This window comes from Malaclemys terrapin, chromosome 9, assembly GCF_027887155.1.
Source record: "Malaclemys terrapin pileata isolate rMalTer1 chromosome 9, rMalTer1.hap1, whole genome shotgun sequence".
Classification (NCBI taxonomy): domain Eukaryota; kingdom Metazoa; phylum Chordata; order Testudines; family Emydidae; genus Malaclemys; species Malaclemys terrapin.
Window position 1 is genome coordinate 77,804,360 of NC_071513.1, and position 23,832 is coordinate 77,828,191.

The following is a 23,832-nucleotide window of genomic DNA, read 5'->3' on the forward strand; positions in this document are numbered from 1 at the left end:
CTAGAAGTAAGGAAGAAAAGCGAGAAATGAAAATAATTTGATTTTTCTAAGTATTGAAGTATGTAGAAGGAGATAAATACAGAGGAGAGTTCCCAGCATCACAGTGCATAAATAGTACCAGTTTGCAGGCTAACAATAGCTGGGCCTCTGCTACTCCAGAGCCAATAACATGAAAGCTAATTTGACAAGGAAAGTCAGTGTTTCACTCTAATGGAGAAATTCACATCCTCCTAAGATGTCAGGCCTCACCCTTGCAGTTTGTTTGCTGGCTATGAAAAACTGGCTCCATAAAGCAGCCCAGCTTTTACCATGGCAGCTTAAAAACTGTTGTCACATTTGAAAACTCTTGTCACAAACTGAAAATTTTAAGATATTTAAAATTAAAAATATTTTGGTCTAAAAAAAATGGTATTTAGATCATCTAACTGTCCAGGGCAAGCAATAACTCACTCTTTCTACTCATGCATTACTTCAGCTGAAAATATTAACCAAGTATGTAGAGTACACAATTAGCCTAATTGTGCCATTCTTACAAAGCCTAAATAGAAACACAATGAAAGAAAGAAACCAAAATAATTACTGCAAGTTAGGGCCCCAATCCTGCAAACACTTGAACACACAGGAGTAGTCCTGCTGAGCTCACTGGGATTATATACTTGTATAAATGGACTGAAGCATACATGGGAGTAGCACAGGGTCAGCCAAAAGCATATGAATGCAGAACTTACAAATAGGCATTGTTTTTCAAACAATAGTACTTTTACACAGTATATTTTAACAGTCAATACAAGGACATACATTCACTAATTCTTGTGAAACATAAAACCAAAAATGTAGTTTAATCCAATTCAAAAGATTGTAGCAGAAAGAAAGCACTTAACAAATAATACTGGTAGTGAGTTCTCATGTGATTATGGTAATTGCTTAGTGAAAGAGTCCAAATACGTTAGAAATGGACAGGAAGACATATAGTTCTTGGGATTTCTGGTGACTCACACACTAAACCACTGTTTTATCTAATTATTCCAAAATTTGCCCAAGCAGCAACAAATTCAACAATTATTATTAAAGCTGCTTTTGTAGGTTTCTTTTCTGTTTGCGTGTATGATACAAATGAGTATATCTGGAGAAAAGTTTCTAATTCTGTATTGTATTTCTCTAATTCTATTCTTCATGATTACATTTTTAAAAGGTTAAAGTCTTAGGCACTAAGCATCATGAAACATGTGGAGAGGCTGTCACGTGATTGTAAAGCCCATGCAAATAGAAAGACTCCATTACTTATATAAATACATGGTGTGATTTAAAGGCAGGAACACACTTCTTACAGTCTCCTCAGCCTACATGTGGACTCCTCAGCAGTAACTCTGGACTAGAGAGACCTAAGGAAGCCATTCGGCGGGGGGAGGTTAGAAAGCCCTGAACCAGCAGAAGGGCAGATTGTGGCTGAACACAGATTGAGCTTGACAGGTCTGAGGAGTTCATGTCTTGACAGAAGAGGGCACATGCCATAGCTCCCTAAAAACCTATAAGAAACACCCCTGGGAAAGTCTCTGGCACTTAGTTCTGAACCGAGCAGCATTCTCTGAACCCCTGCCACCCTCCATTCCAATCTCTGCCTCCCTGCCAGCCACGCCCTGAGGCTGCTGCTGCCTGTTCTCCCACCTGGTTGTTCTACGCCAGCTGGATGCCACTAGGGTGAGCCCTGAGAGCAGAGGAGAAGAGCCTTCAGTGGCAGCACCACAGGAGCGCTTGAAGTCCAAGAATTGTAACTGCAGGGGAAACCCCGTGGCTCAGCTCAATCCCTGCTGGGATTGTGATAGGCTTTAGCTGGAGCTGGACACGCACACAGAAAATATGAAAGAAAATCCCCTGCAGCTATTTGCATATTCTTATTTAGGATTGTAACTAAAGTGAGGTCAGGCCGCATAGTTTGGAAAGCCTGGTGTATAGTGTCCATCAGCCTATTATATATACTAAAAAAAGATTTTTAAAATAAACTTATCTTTAAATCTGAGAATCTGAACATGCTTCTATCTTGAACTGCAAGTTACAGCTGTTACATGGAAAGCTGCCCTAGGGAACAGTCTGAAAACAGCAGCTTATTCTAGACAGGCCACTGAGCAGCCATCATATTGTTAACACTTTTTGCTTCTATTGACTTGTACTGGATTGAACCAGCAATCTAGAGGAAGCAGCCTCTCCGGCAGTGCTCATCAGGCTTCACCATCAAGTCTTCCCACTGTACCATAAGTCTGGGCGTAGGAGCAATCTGTTGATCACAGAGCTCTTTAGAATTAAGTCCACCCTGCGTTAACTTATCCTATTTAAGCACTTGTATTTTTTCAGCCAAAATATCTTGTTATGTAGAGGCAGAGAGGAGTATCATTAAGTATATCTGCTACTTTATCTTTTGTATCTGTGTTTGTTAAACAAGAATTCTACCACCACCTACTTTTTCTGTGGGTAGGCTTTGGGTCTAGTTGGTGGCTGAGTGTTTACAGGATGCAGTCTGTCTCATTGCCATGAGAAGCAGGAAAGGAGGATGAACTTGTGATCATATGAGGTGGAAGAAAGTACAGTCACTTATGGCTGTGGGAATAAACATGCTGTTTATACTGCTGTATAGGAAAAGGACAATGAAATAAAAAGCTTGTAAAGCCTTAACAGTTTTGCAGCAACCAGTAACAACAGACCTAGAGAAGAAATGAAAGCAAGACTAAATACCTGGGACAGAGTTTTTTAAAAAAGGAACAAACACTTTTTAGTATAGAACATATTATTCCAAAACATTTTCCGGCCTGTCTCAGGAAGTTTACTCTGAGTTAAATCCACGGTCCTCTTATGTGAAAAGAAGATTTCATCCTTATAAACACAGAGAAGTCTTATTTCTCATTTACAGGGGCAACAAATAATCCAGCCAGCATCAGGGGAAGAAAAGGGCGTATTACCTACTGTAATACAGCTAAATGCTTAAGGCTGGGTCTGCCTGTATCGATAGAGTCAGTGCCAAAGCACAAATATTGAAAGCATTTTTGTTTGTTTATTTGTTTCAAACCTGACTTGTGACATCTGGTTACCCATTTATAGCTAATGAAGTTTTCACAGGAAGCTGGAGTCAGTGGTATCTCATCTTATGTTTCAGTTGGCAAAGCACTATTTACCTTGCCTGGGCCAGCATCCTGCCTTGTTACCATAGGCAGTTTAATTAGGATGCATGCTCATCCAACACAGGAAATGAATAGAGTGGTAAATAATAGCTAGTAGAACAGTCTGAAACCCTGCATTACCAGTGACTTATAATCATTGTAATTAAAAAAAAATAAAAGGTCAAACAGGACAGTAATGTACAACAAGGATTAGCAGCTCACCAGACACTTAGCTTAGAGATTGACTCTGAAGCAGCCCCCACCCCCTATTCTCAGTCACTTGAAATCAATCCTTTTAGCAAATGCTACTGCCATGTCGCCCTTAAAGTTCCCAGGCACTGGCTAGAGTAAAATCTGTCTGTCTGCAGCCTCTGTGTTTGTCTTTTATGCACCCTTCAGACTATTTTGATGCTTTGGCTGTCATTGATGAAGTAATGATGCAGATTGCAGTAGATGAAGTGTCCCCACACTAAAGTATTCTATTCTGTATAGCTTTAATGTAACTAAACCCCAATGATGTCTAGCAAAGAAAGAGCACAGTTCACTGCAAGGAATTGATATCAACAGTGATGTTCCATCACACCTCTCAGAGCTGCCATCTTGAGTAGCTCTTCAGAAGGAATGAGTTTCCACTTCAGGTTTGAAGCTTTTTCTATCGCTTTAAAGTTTCCAGAGCAGTGAGGGGGATGTGCATCTCCTGAGAAGCAAAACCAACTGTGTCGTCTTTTGAAATGTTAACGAGTTCCTTAGACTGTAAAAGTCCCATTTGAGCATTAGCAATGCTTTCCTTACTGGAACTTAAGATGTCAGGCCATTCAGAAATTCAGTCTCGCAGTGATATAAAGCCATTTGTGCGCTCAAATATATAGAGCACAACATAGATGGTAAGGTCATACAGCCAGGTGATAAGGTTACAAGTGTGTGTCACTGTTAGTCAATCAAGGGAAATTTACACATGTGTTTCTCCTAGGGAGAATGGTCCATGTCTTCCTAGGAGATATTTGCACTCAAAGGAAATGTCTTTCCATATTCCTATTGCATGCAAACACTTTACAGAGCTACTCTGTGTGTTTCAAACACTTCAAATGTATCCACAAAAACATTCTTTTCTTTCTGATGCATCAAAATCTCTTATAAGGAAAATGAACAAAACTAAGTTTCTTACCTTATTCCTTCTTAATAATCATCTCTTTCTCCACTCTCCATTTCCTCAGCTCTGTAGTATTTTTTAAATTATTATTTTGGTATTTCTCATTTTGTAATTAAAATTAGCATATTTTCCATTTTTGTACATGTGTATTTGAATAATTAATAACATATTTGAAATTGCTTGATATACTTTGAAGAAGATAGCGTGCCAAATTCATCCCTGGTGTAACTCTACTGAAATCAGTGGTGTTACACCAGAAATGAGCTTGGCCTGTTAACTTTGAAACGGCTGTTTTAATTTAGTATTCATGTACAGCAATTCAAAACTCTTTCGTGACCAAGGCCCTGATTCTACTTATGAAATGCTGAACTTCCTTATTTTCCCCCCTCACTTCAAAGGGAGTTGAGGCCATTCAGTTCCTCACAGAAAGTGCTCACGAACTTACGGGTCAGGCTCAAATTAACAAACTTGATTTTATTGCTGATTGTAATGAATTTTAGTACATTTAAGGTAGGTGCTTGTTTACAAACATTTAAAACACAGATAACAATAATTAGCATTAATCAAGGCCACCGCTGTCATCAGAAACATTAGCCACCATGTGAGCAGGAGGGGGAAGTCAAAACCTAAATACTGATGCATACCCCAAAGCACACTAGACTTTGGCTATGTGGTCCATTGCCAAAGGGAATAAATTCCAAAGGTCGGGCCAATCTACAGAGAGAGCCTGGTATTCCTGTTGGATATTAGAAGTGCTTCAAGATTCATGGACTGCACAACCATAAAAGCTGCAACCTGTTTTGAGAGGAAACTACTTAACCCCTCTGCAGAGCGACATCTACCAAATGTTGCATTAGACATGACTGTTGACCATTTGCTATGAAATCCACAGTTGTATTCAATACACATCTTATGTCACAATTCCACCAACCTTACACACATAGAGTAGGACATTACTACTTGGAATCAATGGGTCTGCTCATGGAGTAAGGTCCAGCTCAGCACAACACTGGTAGAATCAGGTTCTTAGCTAGCATATAAGAGGTCAGACTAGATGATAATTTTTCTTTCTGGCCTTCAAATCTATAAGTTTCTATTGGTAAAAGTGATTCTGAAATGATAGAATTCATGACTCCAAGGAATGATGGGAGAGACAACAGCAGAATAAAGACAATGGATTTCAAGAAGGCAGACTTTACCAAAATCAGGGAGTTGGTAGATAGGCTTGCTTCTCATGGGATATAAGGGGGGAAACAGTTTGAGAGAGCTGGCAGTTTTTCAAAGAGATATTATTTAAGGGCATAAGATCAAACTACCCCACTGTGTAGAAAAGATAGGAAGTATGCCAAGAGACCCCCCTGGCTTAACTAGGAGATTTTCAATGATCTGAAACTCAAAAGAGAGTCCTACAAAAGTAGAAAATGGGTCAAATTCTGGGTCAAAGGATGAATATAAAGTACGTATGGACAAAATTAGAAAGGCCAAGGCACAAAATGAGATTGAACTAGCTAGAGACATCAAGGGGAACAAGAAAACATTCTACAAATACATTAGAAGCATGAGGAAGACCAAGGACAGGGTAGGCCAATTACTCAATGATGGGGGAAAGACAATAACAGAAAATGTGGAAATGATAGACGTGTTAAATGTCTTTTTTGTTTCAGTTTTCACCAGAAAGGTTAGTAGCAATTGGACATCTGACATACTGAATGCCAGTGAAAATAAAGTAGGATCTGAAGCTAAAATAGGAAAAGAACAAAGTTAAAAATTGCTTAGACAAGTTAAATGTCTTCAAGTCGGCAGGGCCTGATGAAATACATCCTAGAACTGATAGAGGAGATATCTGAGCCATTAGCAATTATCTTCAAAAACTCATGGAAGACTAAAAAGATTCCAGAGGACTGGAATAGGGAAAATATATGCCAATCTATAAAGAGGGGAATAAGGACAACCTGGGGAATTAAGCTGACTGGTCTGTAATTTCAGTACCCGGAAAGATAATGGAGCAAATAATTAAGGAATCAATTTGCAAACACCTAAAAGATAATAAGGTGATGACAGTCAGCATGGCTTTGTCAAGAACAAATCATGTCAAACCAACCGAATAGCTTTCTTTGACAGGGTAACAAGTCTTGTGGATGAGTGGAAGTAGTAGATGTGGTATATCTTGACTTTAGTAAGGCTTTTGATACTGTCCCACGTGACCTCCCTATAAACAAACTCGGGAAATATAGCCTAGATGGAGCTACTATAAGATGGGTGCATAATTGGTTGGAAAACCATTTCCATAGAGTAGTTATCAGCGGTTCACAGTCAAGCTAGAAGGGCATATCATGTGGGGTCCTGCAGAGATCAATGCTAGGTTTGGGTCTGTTCAATATCTTTATAAATGATTTAGACAATGACATAAGGAGCACACTTGTAAAGTTTGTGGAGAATACCAAGCTGAGAGGGGTTGCAGGTTCTTTGGAGAATAGGATTAAAATTCAAAATGATCTGGACAAACTGCAGAAATGGTCTGAAGTAAACAGAATGAAATTCAATACGGACAAATGCAAGGTACTCCGCTTAGGAAGGAACAATGAATTACACACATGCAAAATGGGAAATGACTACGTAGGAAGGAGTCCGCGGAAAGGGATCTGGGGGTCATAGTGGATCACAAGCTACTATGTGTCAACAGTGTAACACTGTTGCAAATAAAAAAATTGAACAGAAATCTGGGATACATCAGCAGGAGTGATGTAAGCAAGACACAGGAGATAATTCTTCCACTCTACTTCATTCTGATAAGGCCTCAACTGGAGTATTGTGTCCCGTTCTGAGCCCCACATTTCAGGAAAGATGTGGACAAATTGGAGAAAGTCCAGAGGAGGGCAACAAAAATGATTAAAGGTCTAGAAAACACGACCTATGAGGGAAGATTGAAAAAACTGGGTTTGTTCAATCTAGAGAAGAGAAGACTGAGGGGGGACATAACAGATTTCAAGGACATAAAAGGTTGTTACAAGGAGGAGGGAGAAAATTGTTCTCCTTAACCTCTGAGGATAGGACAAGAAGCAATGGGCTTAAATTGCAGCAACGGCAGTTTAGGTTGGACATTAGGAAAAACTTCCTGTCGGGGTGGTTAAGCATTGGAACAAATCACCTAGGGAGATTGTGGAACCTCCATCACTAGAGGTTTTTAAGAACAGGTTAGACACACACCTGTCAGGAATGGCCTAGTTATTTCTTAGGGCAAGTCTGCACTACAATGCTACATCAGCACAGCTGCATTCATGTAGCTGCATCGCAGTAGCGCATCTGGGGAAAATATGCTATGCTGATGTGATGCGAGAGCGCTCTCCCAGGGGCACAATTACTCCACCTAGTCAAGAAGCGGAAGCTATGTCGGTGGGAGAGCAACTCTCGCCAACATAGTGCCGATGTGCAAGCATGAACCTTGGGGATGGGGGAGACTTTTTCACACCCCTGAGCGACGCAAGTTATATCGACTTAGGCTGTAGAGTAGACCCGCTCTTAGTCCTGCCTTGAATGCAGGGGACTGGACTAGATCTATTGAGGTCCCTTCTGGTCCGATACTTCTGTGATTCTATATGAATGAAGCAACAGACGTCTGACGAAGTGGGTATTCACCCACGAAAGCTTATGCTCCAATACGTCTGTTAGTCTGTAAGGTGCCACAGGACTCTTTGTTGCTTTTTACAGATCCAGACTAACACGGCTACCCCTCTGATATATGAATGAAGAAAGGCTATAATGACTAACCGACTGTACAGTCCCAGCCTGGAGCTGAGGCAAGTTATAAAAAGATGGACCATGTTGTTGCAGAGCACAAGCTACAAAAATATGCATTCACAGGAGTTCACATCATGTTGGGTGGCTCCACAGCGTGCTTCAGGGGAGTATTTGCTATTTTCCTTATAGGCTCTGGATAATGTGACTGGCCACAAAGCTAAAACCTGTGACATGCCAGATTTTGTGATGCATGGACAGCCATGAATTTGAGCCTGAGGGGTTAATAAGTTAACATGCCACTGATAATCAGAATATAAGGTATTTGTTGTACCAGCTGGTTTAGCGTGACTTTTTTACTTGAAAAAATGGTAAAAATAATTGAGGATTGATTGGGAGGGTTTTTGTTGTTGTTGTTTTGGTTTTTTTGTTTTGTTTTTGTTTGTTTTTTGAGGCATTTGTAACAAATGAGGTACCTAGATTGTAATTTACAGAAGGAGTTGCTGAGATTGGGAGGAATTAATTGTAGTTCTTGCAGGGCCGGCTCCAGGGTTTTGGCCGCCCCAAGCAGCCACACACCAAAAAAAAAAAAAAGCCGCGATCGCGATCTGCAGCGGCAATTCAGCGGAAGGTCCTTCACTCCTAGCGGGAGTGAGCGTCCGCCAAATTGCGCTGAATAGCTGGACCTGCTGCCCCTGTCCGGAGTGGCCGCCCCAAGCACCAGCTTGCCACGCTGGTGCCTGGAGCCAGCCCTGAGTTCTTGGTAAACGTTTTGTATTTAAAGCTACATTTAATTAGATATTCCAGTCTTGGTGTAATTCCCAAGAAGCTAAATCTTGAAATTGCCCTTTTATCTTTTTTTAAATTAATCAGCTTTGTAAGTCCAGCATTATTCCTAGAACAAGGAAGTGTATCAGAAGGATAAATGAGGCATTAACAGATCATTACTCATGGAAAAAAAACATTTGAGGCTCACTCCATTTTTAGAAAAGAGCAACCTATTAAAGTAAAAGGATGATCTTGTGGCTCAAGGCACTGAACTTCAGGAGATCTAATTCAATTCCTGGCTCTGCCTGATTTCCTGTCTGATCTTGGGCAAGTCACTTAGGCCCAGATTTTTAAAGGTTTTTAGGCATTCCTCAGCTAAACACTGGAAGGCCAAAGTGTCTTGGGCACCTAGGCACTTAAGTCCCATTAACTTTCAGTGAGACTTAGGCTACGTTGACACTGCAGTCCGAGGTGTGACAGCAGCTTGCGTAGGCTTTACAAGCCTTCTTTGAATCCTGGGTAAGGAGCCACTGTGTCTTCACTGCTGTTTTTAGGCATGCTAGCATGGGTATGCCTACCCAAACTGCAATCAGGCCTTCAACTGCAGTGTAGACATACTCTGAGGCTATTTCGATGCTGCGCTGCATAGTGTAGACTACAGGGGTGTGAACTGCAGTGCGCACCAAAGTGCTGCACTGTAACTCCCGCATGCAGACACTGCCAGCATGATACCTAGTTCGCATTAACTTAGCCCTCTTCTAACAGGACTACATTAGTACAAACTAGGTACCTTTTAGTTCATGCCAACAGGATCCACATGGGGCGGATACAGCGCAGCACTTTGGTGCATGTTGCAATTCACACCCAGCCCAAACTGCAGGGCTGTGTAGACAAGCCCGTAGACTTGTAAATCAGATAAATGTTGCAACACTGAGCAGAACACCTAAATATCTTTAAAAATCTGAGCTTTAATTTCTCTGTGTCTAGGTTTCCCATTTTTAAAAAAAGGGAAAATAATACTCCCATTGTCTGGCTTGTATGTTTAGGTTTTAAGCTCTCTGAGACAGGAAGTGTCTCCCACTATGTCTGTGTAAAACTTTTAGAGTGATCTTATTTGGAACCTCTGGTGCCACTGTAGTACAAATAATGAGCAACAACAAAGTATCAGTATTAGTCCCTGAAGTTTTCCATTGCCTGTACAGTATACAGTTAGATTCTTTAGATGCAGATGTCTTTTTTTTTTTAAATGAAGTAAAGTAGTTATAATGCCCCTGTGGTTTAGGGGCGTATTCATTTTTGTAACAGTGACTTAACATTTACCAGGTTGTTTTAAGAGTAAAGCCAATATATTAATCTGTGTTTCAGGCACAAGTTAGGTTTGATAGTCAGCTAGGGTCCTCACAGACCTGTCAAATAAATGCTGTGTCATCTTGTAAGTTTCCACTAATTTGGGTGCAAAATTTGCTGGTCTGTAGGCGGTTGAGAAAATGTTCTGCCTGTTTTAGTTATAATTTAGTATCTGCACCCTGAGGTTCCAATTCATTAAGAAGTAAGTTGTTTTTGCACACCATAGAAGCCCTAGCAAAGCCAAAGATGCCACATAAAATAGATTTTACCCAACTTGCACATGTTTGCGCAGCTTGGATATATTTTTAGTAGACTTATGCCAAAATTTTCACACTTGGGCACCTAAATTTAGGCACTTAGATCCATATTTAGGCACTAACTGAAGAGGTAACAGGAGCTGTGATTCCTTCCCCTGAAACCTTTCTAAAGGTTTCAATGTGGGACAAAAACAATCTGGCCCTGGATTTTTACAGATTTGTTTTCCATTGTCAATTAAACATCATACTTTTCAATCTAAATGGCTGGGATGTATAATTTGTGAGTGGTTTATGTGTTTACAATCCTGGTGAATGCAACAAACCACTAAGTTGTAAGACCCACTCGGTTCTGCCTATATAAACTCTAAATAGTTCTAAAAAATTAGGCTTAAACTACTATGTCGAAAGAACATTAGAGTACAGATACCATAGAACCAAATAAGTACCTAGCTTGAATTCACAGCTTTAGATAAAACTCCAGCCTATGGCACGTATCATATTTACTGTATGAACTGGCATGACATCTAAGTACAGAATCTAAAAAACATCTGAGTAAGTTGGTCCATTTGGCACATTGAAAAAGTAGCCTGGATAGACAGAAGATTCTTCTAAAATGTAATTACTTGGGGTTTTTTTAATTCCCTGCCTGTTATCACAGTGAGGCTTTTTTGCATATAGTCATTAGCTATTTCTGCTTTAAGTTGCAGCCTCATTGAAAATTATACTGAATCTGAGTTTTAGCTTGCCTTAAAAAGAAGCTATCAATATTGAGCCAAATCCTAAAGACCTTACTCATGTTCAGTTCAGTTGACAAAGGTCTATTGACCTTCTTAACAGTATTACCTGACTAAGCACATCAGAATTTTACATTTACAATTAAAATGTTATGAGAAATATCATTTTAGAATTTGTAAGAATAAACACTTAGTGGGCTGAACCATCAGCAGGCGTAAGTGAGGATAGTTCCATTGAAATCCATGGAGCTATCGCAATTTATAGCAACTGAGGCTCTGGCCTTCTAGTTTTTGTGCATGTTCAGAGAGTTAGAAATGCTGGTAAACCTCTGAAGGCTGCAAAGCAAATCTCTTCAACACAATTCATATAGTTTGCCATGGCTTCCAGAGAGCAACCAAACATATGTTGGGGACAGATACAAAATTCTCACTGCATTTCAAAAGTAGTTTATTTAGGTGGTTAAAATTAGTTTTTTCCCATGACTGAACTGGAACAGAAAGCAAGGACTTTTGGAACCATGGAAATTCACTATCTTTAGTCTTTACTGCAATGACATTAGAAAGATAGTGCATAGAAATAAAGGAATCATTTATGCTAAATTAAAACTTTCCTTTTTATTTACAGTACCACAGAAAAATGTGGAACACAGCTACACATCCTCTTTCTTTTCCCCATTTCTTGAGTATGCATTAAGGCAACTTATAAGTAATACTTTTCCGTTTGAGAGTTGTCAGTTTCAGCCTGCTGTTCTCCACTTAAGAGTGTGGTATATAAACCATACCTGCTGGTTTGCTTAGAGAAGCAGCTGACTGCCAGTTCTGGGGATGGGAAGACATTTTATTCCTGTAGATAATTGGCAGTGCAGTGGAGTGGTTTTTACCTTCCAGAACAGCACTGACATTATGTATACTGTTTGTGGGCCAGTGTTGAGGATTCCCATAGGTGCGTTTGTTCTTTTGTTACTGCTTCGGTATTGGGCAGTGCATTGCAGAGGCTCAATCCGGTCCCACTGGAGTCCATGGAAAGATTCCTGTGGATTTCAATGGGAGTTGATCAGGCCCTTAATTCATTACCTGGCTTTATCTCTCATCCCAAATCAGAGAACAGGGCTGGGTGAGATAAGTCATTGGCTCAATGAGAGAGCAAACTTGGTTAGGGAATTTAAACATCATTACAACTTTTATCGTACTCCATATTTGGTCCTATGCAGCAACAGCTATATTCTACCTGTTCCATGCACATTATTTCCACCTAGGTCCAATTACACAGAGATTCTCTGTGTGAATTTCCCACTGAAGTCAATAAGTGTTCCAGGCAAGAAACAACTACAGGACTGAGGCAGTTGATATCAATGGGAGTTTTGTGCAAAGGCGCTGGGGAAAATAGACCTGTGAGTTTGTATTCCTAGAATGCACCACTGAATGTTTGCTTCCACCTGAAACTAACCAAAGGCCCTATCCCGACATCCATTTCTGTACTGAAATTCTGATTTCATAAAGAATGATGGCAGGATATGGCCGGAGGAGTGTAAAATGAAATAGAATAAATACAATGATATGAGGTTTAAAAAAATTAAGGATTTTGGTAGTGTTAAATACATAAAATAGGCATTTATAGCCCAGGGTATACATTAATACAAAGAGAAGACAGCACACATTGAGAGAAATATAAAGAACTGGAAAATGTTTCCCCATCGGTTTGCAACAGGAATTTTGCCTGAATAAGGGCTTGTTAAGGATTTGGCCTGTAACCCAGACTTCATCTGAATCGGATGGAGATGTTCAGTTAAGGAAAAGTAGATTAATTTCTCATGTCCTCATTTCCTTAGAAGTGTAGTTAAAATTTCCTTCAGTGAACTGGATTCATCATTGCTACATAAGGTACAGTCTTGAATTTAATTGTAAAAAAGCCCCCCAAAAAACCTCACTTATGACTTTTTTCTTTTTCACCCAGATAAAGTTTATATCGTGCCTGAAACCAACCTGCAATTGAAGAGATCAAGATGAGCCTTAATTCATCTACCGAAGGGACTGTTAAAAGAATCCATGTTGACTGCCCCGTTTCAGGAAGGCATGCCTATATATACATTATGGTTCCAACTGTTTACAGCATCATCTTTATTGTAGGCATATTCGGGAACAGCTTGGTGGTCATTGTCATTTGCTTCTACATGAAATTAAAGACTGTGGCTAGTGTCTTTCTGTTGAATTTAGCCCTGGCTGACTTGTGTTTCCTAATGACATTGCCACTGTGGGCAGCCTACACAGCCATGGAATACCACTGGCCTTTTGGCAACTGTTTATGTAAAATAGCATCAGCTGTGGTAAGTTTCAACCTGTATGCCAGTGTGTTTCTACTCACATGTCTTAGCATTGACCGTTACCTGGCTATAGTACATCCAATGAAGTCCCGACTTCGGCGCACCATGCTTGTTGCCAAAATAACTTGCATCGGCATCTGGCTGCTAGCAGGACTGGCTAGTTTGCCTGTCCTAATTCACCGTGATGTATTTTTTGTCGAGAATATGAATATGACAATTTGTGCTTTTCGGTACAAGACCCATAATACAACACTGCCTGTTGGCCTAGGTTTATCTAAGAACATGTTGGGTTTTTTAATTCCCTTTTTGATCATTTTAACAAGCTACACCTTAATCTGGAAGACACTGAAGAAGGCTTACCAAATTCAGAAAAACAAGACCAGAAATGATGACATTTTTAAGATGATTGTGGCAATAGTACTTTTCTTCTTCTTTTCCTGGATTCCTCATCAAGTGTTTACATTTCTGGATGTATTAATCCAGCTACGTATCATAACAGATTGCCAAATTGTTGATGTTGTGGATACAGCTATGCCCTTCACCATCTGCATAGCTTACTTCAACAATTGCTTGAATCCCTTTCTTTATGGTTTTTTTGGAAAAAAATTTAAAAAATATTTCCTGCAGCTACTAAAATACATTCCACCAAATGTCAGAGCACGTCCAAGTCTAACAACAAAAATGAGCTCCCTTTCCTATCGACCATCAGAAAACTTAAGTTTATCCATGAAAAAGACTATTGGGTCTTTTGACATTGAGTGATGTCTTTTGTGCTATATGTTTCTAGAACAACCTTGCATATCAAAGTTCACCCACAGTCCTGACCATCACAGCTTACTGCACATTACTAAGACATTAAATCATCTACTAGAAATCATCTTTGGAAGATTTAGCAGTGTCCTTTTATATTGTCAAGAGGACTGTTTGTTATTTTTATTTGAAGCAACCCAAGAAGGTGGCAGTTGGAAGTCATTTAGCATCCTTCCTCAGAGCTCAGAACTTTGGAAGAAGCGTACATGATGCTCCTGGAAAGATCTCAGAACTTAGATTAAGGCATGATCATTTGTGAATTATATGAACTCTGCAGAATTTACTTTCAACATACATAAGCAATTCTAAGCTAACCATTTGGAATTGTTATGCAAAGTGTTGCCAGAGTCAAACAGAATGTTTGTTTTCTTTCACATGATATTTGGTGGGGATGGTGGAGAACAGAGCTATGTCTGAAATATGAAAAATATCCATTTTTCCTTGATACAAATATTGCGTATCATTACATTTATAATATACCCAGTTGGTGAAAATATATATATTCTACATATGCAGGTCTCACTCCCATCTCAGATTGAGATTTAAGGATCAAGACTGTGTTCACATACATTTTTGCTATTATTATTCATTTTAAACATGGCAAAAGTTTATATAATATATGAAATAAACTGCAGTTTTATTTATTAAATATATTTTTTTATAAATCTATATTTCTATTAGTTATATTCTATACAAGGAAACATTACTTTGTACTCACACATTTTTATCACTATGTTAAATGTAGGTTTGGTATTTTTATGGCCATAGTTTATATATGAACCAGTCTTACTTTCACTGGACCATGAATATCCCCTATTGACTTCAGTGGGATTACTCATGGAATAAAATTTTACTTTATGTGAGTAAGAGAATCAGAATCTGCCCCATATTAGCAAAATATGGACATCCTGTGATAGAGGTCGTTAGCAAACTTTAAAGGATCAGCCAAAATTATTTTCATAGAATAATTACAGCACTAAATGAAAAATAAACACATTAATTCAATCCACTCAGAACTTCTCAAACTCCTAAAAATGTTCCATTTTCTTCAGTATTTTTGGACATTCAAAACTCCACAAAGCAAAAATGTACTAATACTTATTGGGTCAAAGTCTGCTCTCAATCATAGAAATGAAAATGTACGAATAAATTTTGCTCTCAATTTCTATATTTACACCAAAGTAATTATGAGCAGAATTTGATCCTGAAGGTCATGGAATTATTCCCCTATTTACGTCTGAATAACTGAGAGCAAAATCTGGCCCAGTTAAAAAAAAAATATTTGCAGACAGATTCTTGCCGATAAACCTCTAACTTTTAAAATAATTTTCTCACTATAAAGGATATTTAAGCACTGGAACAGGTTACCTAAGGAGATTACAGAATGCTGAAGATTTTTAAGAACAGGTTAGATAAACAGTTGTCCGGGATAGTCTAGGTATACTGAATCCTGTCTCAGTGCGGGAAATGGATTAAATGTCCTCTTGAGGTCCCTTCCAGCCCTACATTTCTATGATTCTATAATTCTAAATGAGAACAGTGACACCTCTTTGAGGAAACCTAAACTTATAACATTTTCTTACCTCCTTTTTAATTCACCTAATAACTTTCCAGAAAACTTTGTTCAATTCTAATTTAAAATTGTCTAATCTCTGCAAAAGCAAATCATCTGTTTACAAAATAGTCTGGCAGAGAAAGATAAAAATTTAAGAAAAAGTTCTTGATAATTTCAGATGAATGATATAAACAAATACACAACAGTGAGATTATTATCCTAAATGCAGTATTTTCACAAATTAGAGATGACACATTTAACTAGTTTTTGAGTCCGATTGTGAGTTGTAGGATTATCCCTAACTTCTGAATATAGATATTAATACACAGAGAAATATTATTCCAGGATTTATTTTCACTGTGGAAAATGAAAGGCACCATTATTGTTATATTATTTATTATATTTTAATATTAAAGTATAGCTCAGAATTAGACAATGAAATATATGTAAATGATAATCACCTAAATAAACTTTCTACTTATGTATTTAATAACTTACATTTAGGCTAAATCTGCTCTCAGATTTGCACATGATATTCAATTAAAACCAATGGAAGATATGTACCCGAAGGCAAAATTTGGTCCATTATACTTTGAATAGTATCCAAAGTAGTTGCATTGCATTAAATACTCAATAAGTTGAAGCAGGAGTATTAGATTTTGATAGATATATCTATCTATCTATAGATAGATAGATAGATATATGCACGCATTGATATTTAGGGCCTCATCTACCAGAGAGCATCCATCCTTCCCATTTGCAGGTTGGCTGGCTGTGGATGCTATCTGCTGGACCAGGCCATTTATGTGTGTTGGATACTCATATATCAGCTTAAGATGAGAGATGATCTCCCTGTCTTCTCATGCATCTGCAAGCCAATTCATCTTCCCATCTGGGGTATGAGTTCCATAGGATTAACCACCTCACAGGCTTGTGAGTGTTATTTTTAAAATTATCTGGGGGGAAAAACAATTGTCTAGCAGCAGAAAATGAACAGGGAGGTACATTGGTCAGTGGTTTTGATCACTTTGGCCTCAGGAAAGCTTGTGGCTTAGTAACAATTGCAGGAAAACTACTGCTTGGGGTTCTAAGCCTGTACAAATCCTGGGGCAAATAAGAGAGATGTATACTTGGATGTGTGACTATGGGAGAGGTAGAGAAGTAGTGCACATGGTGTGTTTTTAATGAACAACCAACCCCACATTGGTAATTAGAGGGAGTAGGGGATTAATCTTTTGCTAAATAATTATTTAGTCATGGCTTTTATTGGAGGGGAGCAAGAGAATAGGTGCTAAATGTGGGTGGTTCCTAGTCTAGGATTTGCAAAACCAAATTAACAGATGGTGGATAAGAAACTACCCAAATACTACAGATTAAAATTAAGAAATCTAAAAAAGGCCAGGCTTCGAAGTGTGCAGCCTCCAGGGACACTGGGTGGAGGCAGCACTGCTAACTCTTTTAAAACAGAGTCAGAAGAGTGGGAAGGACAGTACACCTCTACCTCGATATAACGTGACCCAATATAACACGAATTCGGATATAACGCGGTAAAGCAGTGCTCTGGGGGACGGGGGCGGGCTGCGCACTCCGGTGGATCAAAGCAAGTTCAATATAACACGGTTTCACCTATAACGCGATAAGATTTTTTGGCTCCCGAGGACAGTGTTATATCGAGGTAGAGGTGTATGTACAGTTCCCAGGCCCTCTGCAAAGCCACCAAATTGACATTTAAGAGCAGACTCATCCCTGGTGCTAGTACTATGGGCCGTTGCAGCAACACAAGAGTGTTCTTGCTTTTATGCCTCATACCTCCTAGCCTGCCCTGGAATGCTCTCCACAGGCCAAGTCTTGGTCTCTTGCACAAAATCTGCCTGAACTCGCTATGTGTAAGGAGGGAGACAGAGCACTAGCACAGCTCCTTCATAGCCACTACTACAGTCCACTGGCTGTAGTGACAGCAGCTGCCCCTAATATATGGGGAAGGGGAGTTGGCCCAGTGAATCCACATAGTGAAGACGTCCCCCGGCCACACCTCCATTTCCTCCTCTCCACTTCTGTGGAGAAAGCTGCCTCTCCACAATCTACTGCTGCAGTTCAGCTCTTTGCCTATGGTCAGAAGGAAAGAGTAAGATTTGGCTCCTTAGACACTTCGGATGACTCCCGTTCACTTCAGTGGGCCTTTAATCAGGCCTGTATAATTTGCCCTCAATATAAATGTTAGTTATACTGTGCTAAGGAGAACAAACTCCTAAGGGCTTAATAAATACACGGTTTAATAAATATACTGGACACATTGTCCATGTATGCTGGAAGAAGGACAGGAGACACTGGATGTGGTTTAATTAGGCCACAATTTTATTCTTAAATGTCTTGGAGTACCCAGCAGATAAAAGTGTACAGTGTAGGTAATTCCATAATCATTTCACTATATACAGACGCTTCCATCAGCCTGCCCCCTTACCCATCCTGGTCCCCAGCCAGCCGGCTGCTGGGATCTCACCAAAATGATGGCTAGGGGGTGGCTATAAAGGAGGGCCCCCAAACACTTCCTGTTTCTGCTCTCTTAAATCTTTTACCAATCTACTTTATCTGATCACTGTATCCATTCCCTGTGGAGTACTGGTAATGGACATCCACCCAACCATGTAAAGAGTTGTGATATTATAGCCTAACTCCCATTTCATGTTTGCCCCAACTAAGCCCCCTCAAACCCACTATGGGGTAGGTGGAAAAACCCCACTTCACCTTGGCCAATCTGGCAGTGAAGGAAAAATTTCTTCCCAGCACCCCAAGAAAGGAGCAACTAACACAATGCCCACAGTAAGTCCTGACAAAACCTGGGATTTGACTACTACCATAGGTAGGTGCTGCTCCATCTGGTTCACGTAAAAGAGGGCTTTTCCTGCACCAACATGGACCTTTATAGTCCCCCACTCTTCTGGTAAATCTGGGGGGATGGATCAACATCCCCTTGCTGACCTGGTCTTCAGCTGCAGCAAAGTCATTCCCTGGCTCTCTAACCCTTACAGGGGCACACACCTTTTCCAACAAGCCAGCCAAAGGTGCCCACAGCTTAATGTGTGGTGAGGTCATTATAATGTGACTATTTTAAAATAGATGCATTTATAGATCACCTTTCATCCTGAGAAGGGCCAAAGCACTTTATCAACTATGAATCTGTCTCAATACTTTCCTTGGTTAGTATGGGAAACTCCTGCAGATATTAATGGAGTCTCTAGCTGTGAATCAAGGACAGTATACAGTCCTAAATACAGGAATTACTTCACCCACTCCTGTCACTTCACACATATATGCTGTTGCCATGTTTGAATGAATATTTTGTATTTCCTTTCTGCTGGCAGAATCATGTTTAAGCAATGGTATACCTGAGATGTGCATTATATTTATTTCTATTTATTGTGTAATAGTACTTTATATGACTCATGTTTCACTCTGAACATCCTCCTACCCTGTACTTTGTGTTCTTATGCTCCATCATATATGTGCACATTTACTGGACTAAATTCCAGTGAAGACAATAGAGTTATATCAGGGATGAATTTGGCCATTATCTTAATGATTTTTGTTTTACAGTGTTCGTCAAGGTACTGCGGAGTGAATTATGCCAAAAGGCTTTTCTGATTTTCCAGAATTATCATTCTGTTAAGATTCCCATCATGTACTTAAACAACAAGGAGTCTGGTGGCACCTTAAAGACTAACAGATTTATCTGGGCATAAGCTTTTGTGGGTAAAAAACCCACTTCTTCACATGCATGGAGTGAAAGTTACAGATGCAGGCATTACTTGGGAGTACCTCACAAGTGGAGAGAAGGTAGTACCTCACAAGGCAATGGCCCAGTCAACACTGGTTCTCCACTTGTGAGGTAACTCCCTTCTCTTCGTGTGTCATTATATAATGCCTGCATCTGTACCCTGTAACTTTCACTCCATGCATCTGAAGAAGTGAGGTTTTTTACCCATGAAAGTGTATGCCCAAATATATCTGTTAGTCTTTAAGGTGCCACCGGATTCTTTGTTGTTCTTGTGGATACAGACTAACATGGCTACCCCCTGATACATGTCATCATGTACTTGCAATTCTGGCAGCATCAGTGGCTGTGTATGTGATTCCCAGGTTTTTCTCTTTTCCTTGTGTAGCTCCAGTAATGATTCTTCTCTCATCTAATGTGACTTCCTGTCAAAATATACTGTATATTACAATTTGTACATGCTGATGTTCCCCAAGATAAGTTTTGCAAAGAAAAGAGGGCTAAATGTCAGAAACACTGAAAAAAACCCTACAAAGTGGGAGGTTGCTTATATTGAAAATTTTCATCATTTGAGTTTGTAGAAAGTTGTTTTTAGTATGTGATGTTAAAACACTAAACACAAAATCTGTTCATTGTGTTAGTAATAGCTAGAAAAAGTTTTGAAAGGCATCTCTCTGAAAACAGCATGACCAGATCCAGATATACAATATCTATCTACTCTCATCAAGCTATTGTTATCCCACTGCAAGGCCAAGGTCTCTTCAACGCTGTTCCTCTACATCATGCTGAAGGGCTTGGCCAAAACCCCATGACACCTGAGGGTGCAAGCTGACGAGGCTGAGTTATCAATCATCAAGTCCGTTTCCCCAGCGACCTCGCTACCAAGGCTGAACTAACACATTGCTAATCCCAATGGCAAGAGTTGACAGGCTCATTGCCATTGATTGTCGCCTTAGGTCCAAGCCCTGTGTATACACTCATTGAGATCATTGTGGGGGGGAGAACATATGAATTTAAAGCAGCGCAGCAGTGAGAAATATGATAGTTGTAGTGCCTAGTGTGATGTCTTATAACTTTAAATAGATGTATGAAAAACTAAGCAACAAGATTTAAATGTAGAATGTTTTCTACAGAGTTTTTGTGCAGATAATTTGTAAAGTGATGAATGTTAACTGTTTGTTGCTTTATTAGAAATAATTTTAAATTGCATAAGGCCTTCTTGTGTAACTGTATTATTCTTGTATAGGATAAGAGTTGCTTCTGTTGTCTTTATTATGAACATTAATGCCTGGGTCATCATTTAAAGATAATGTTTTTCACAGGGGCAGCTTTCCTGTTATGTTGGCCATTTGGGAGGGACAGTTAAAACGTTTCCATTTTATTACAAGTACTTAAGAAGTATTAGAGTTATGACGAAAAGCTGAAAACTGGAGAAAGTGGCAAATATAATGGCAGTTTGGACGAAATGTTAGCTCTGTTCCTCAATCATACTGAAGTTCTCATAATTAATACTATACTATGGTCGTTGTGCTCCAGGGAGGGTCTGATCCAATTCCCTTTGAAATAAATGCAAAGACTCCACCTGACTTCATTGTAAATTGGATCAGGCGCCAGACTCCAGGGAGGGTTTATTTGCAGAAAGTATGCAGTATTGAGCCCAAACACAGTGCTCAGAACTTCTAGGCTGAAATCAAATGGCACCACTCCTGTCTATGTTTTGAACTCTAGAAACCATGCAAATCCTTAGCAGTGCTCAGCCCGCGGGCATAGCCTTGTAGAGATTTCCACACTGTAGAAAACAGATGAGTATTATAGTACATCTGGGCCTGTACATTTTTATTTAACTTACTTAGTCTTGATGTACTTTAATTATCCCTATTATTATTCATATTGTGGAAGTGCCCAGAGGCTCCACTCAGGATCAGGGCCCATTTTAATAGGAGGCAATCAAACATACGGGAAGACACAATCCCTGCCTCATGGAGCTTATAATCTAACTGGGGGAGAATATTGGCAGTAGCTAGAAGCCAGCTGAATAAAGATTATTTATTTGTGGCAAAAGTGCAAAAATTTCAAACTCATTTTTGTCCCACAGGTTTTAAAAAAGGAGCAATTAATTGGTCCTTCTGCTCCTTTTTCTCCCTTTGCCACTGAAAAAGGGGAAAACCAGAATATTGTAAAGGTTTTAATTTGGTGTTTTCTTGCGGGGGAGGAGGGGACAAAGTTTCCCATGCACAAAAAAAATTTCCCCAAAATTTTCATAAAAACAGGCTTTTTAATATAAAACTCAAACACAATAAATACAATAAAATAAATCTTTGGGCCAGAACATTTAGACCAGATCTATTAGTGGCTAGTTGCGACTGTTTGGCAGCTCTTCCATAAAAAAAAAAAAGAGTTCTTAAGGGGAAAAGACAACAATAGATCAGTGATTTTCAAACATAGTTTGGGAACCCCCTTCTGGTCCCCAGACCACAGTCTAAGGGTCCATGAAAGAAGACTACGAAAATAAAAAAATTCAGAGCCCAGAAAAGGCATTCTGGTTTTCTGATTAATCAAAAGTATGTGAATATTCCCAGGGCTGGCTCCAGCATTTCTGCCGCCCCAAGCGATCGGCAGCAGCAGTTCAGCGGCAGGTCCTTTGCTCTAGAGGGAGTGAGGGACCTGCCGCCCCGAATTGCCACAGGTGCCGCCCTCTCCCTTGGCCGCCCCACACACCTGCTTGTTAAGCTGGTGCCTGGAGCTGGCCCTGAATATCCCCATCCACAGGTCAAAACCCAGAAGTGTTGTCATTACCATAGAAGCCCACAGTTTAGCGCCCTTTCTCATGCTGCATCAAATGCCGTGCTGAGCATGTGCAACATTTATAGTTTAATTCTGTTCTGTCCGTTTTCAGAAATTGTTCTGGGGGTCCACAAATGGAAAACAAAAAACAAACAAACAAAAAAAAAGGTTGAAGACCACTGCAACAGATAATTCTATACCTATGAAAGGGAATATACTGCAATGTGTATTAGCTATGCATAAATAACATGAGATCACATATTCCTTAGTTCATTGCACAAAAGATATACACCTACTATATATAAAATATATACATAGAAAAAACAAATCAAAGCTGGAAATAAGAGTCTATATATTTATTATTATAACTTAGAATGTAATTTTTCACTGTGAAAAATAATCAGGTAAGCCAACAATGTTTAAACACACCCCATCCCCTCACTGTGTACACCATATGACCACCAAGAAAGATTGTAAATGACCTACAGTGTACCCTTCAGTGATATGGTAAAAACAAATTTTATTATGTGTACATTTTAGATAATAAAAATATATTAATTTTGAAACTTTTTCAAGAAGCTGGCTGAGATTATTACTTTAGTATGAATGTCAAGAAAAATACAGAAAAGATAGTGTGCATTTTCCCATATTATACACAGTTCAGTATGATATTACAAAGCATCTCTGTGCTTTCATATGGAAATGGTGTATATCTGATATTTATAAGTGAGTAGTTTCTCTGGGTATTTACACTAACTTTGACAATTACCTGTTTTATTTATTATCCCTCATGTTTCACTCTTTTAATCTTTACATGAGAGTTGAACAGCGGATGTGTTTATTGCACAATCATTAAATAGATATTAGATATTTTGATAGTCATGTATTACTAGTTTGAAAATCTATCAACATTTTGACAGAAATCCAGTAGTAATTATACTACTATTCTCAGAAATAGTAATGGTTTTTCATAAAAGGTTTTCCCATCAGGTTTTTTAAGCTGTCAGAAACATTAAAACAACCTTAGTCGCACTTAAACTAAGCATTTGTTCAAGTTAATCTTCAGTTTGTAACCGGTGGTGGTTTGTTCAAATTTTGTTTGCCTACAATGTGTAATGCACGTGTTTAGTGTCAGCAGGATATTTGTGAACCTACTGAGGCTACTATTTGACAGTACAAACTAGGAGGCAAGACACCTGGGCTCTGAACGGCTCAGCCGCTGACTCTGGTAGGCTCACTATGATCGCTGCACAGGTAGGCATATCTGAGCTAGCTTTGAGTGAGATAGTTCACTAAAAATAGCAAGGCAGCCATGGCAGCATGAGCAGCAACTCAGGCTAGCCTCGACTCCAATCCCACCTGAGATCCGACACACACAGCTGGGCAGCTAACATGATGCCACAGCTACACTACACTGCTTTTAGCAAGCTAGCTCAGCCAGCCAGCTCTG

General features: G+C 39.4%; 1 protein-coding gene across 3 annotated transcripts in view; it reads left to right on the forward strand.

Annotated features, from left to right (window-relative positions):
- The window catches only part of AGTR1 (angiotensin II receptor type 1), a 59,565-nt gene extending 36,579 nt beyond the window's left edge, over positions 1 to 22,986 (forward strand). For all 3 annotated transcript variants that reach the window (XM_054040758.1, XM_054040757.1, XM_054040756.1), the window contains exon 2: positions 13,095 to 22,986. In XM_054040758.1, coding sequence (XP_053896733.1) covers positions 13,144 to 14,223 — 1,080 coding nt within the window. In that variant the 5' untranslated portion in view covers positions 13,095 to 13,143 and the 3' untranslated portion in view covers positions 14,224 to 22,986. The remainder of the gene's footprint in view (positions 1 to 13,094) is intronic.
- The last annotated feature ends 846 nt before the right edge of the window (positions 22,987 to 23,832 follow it).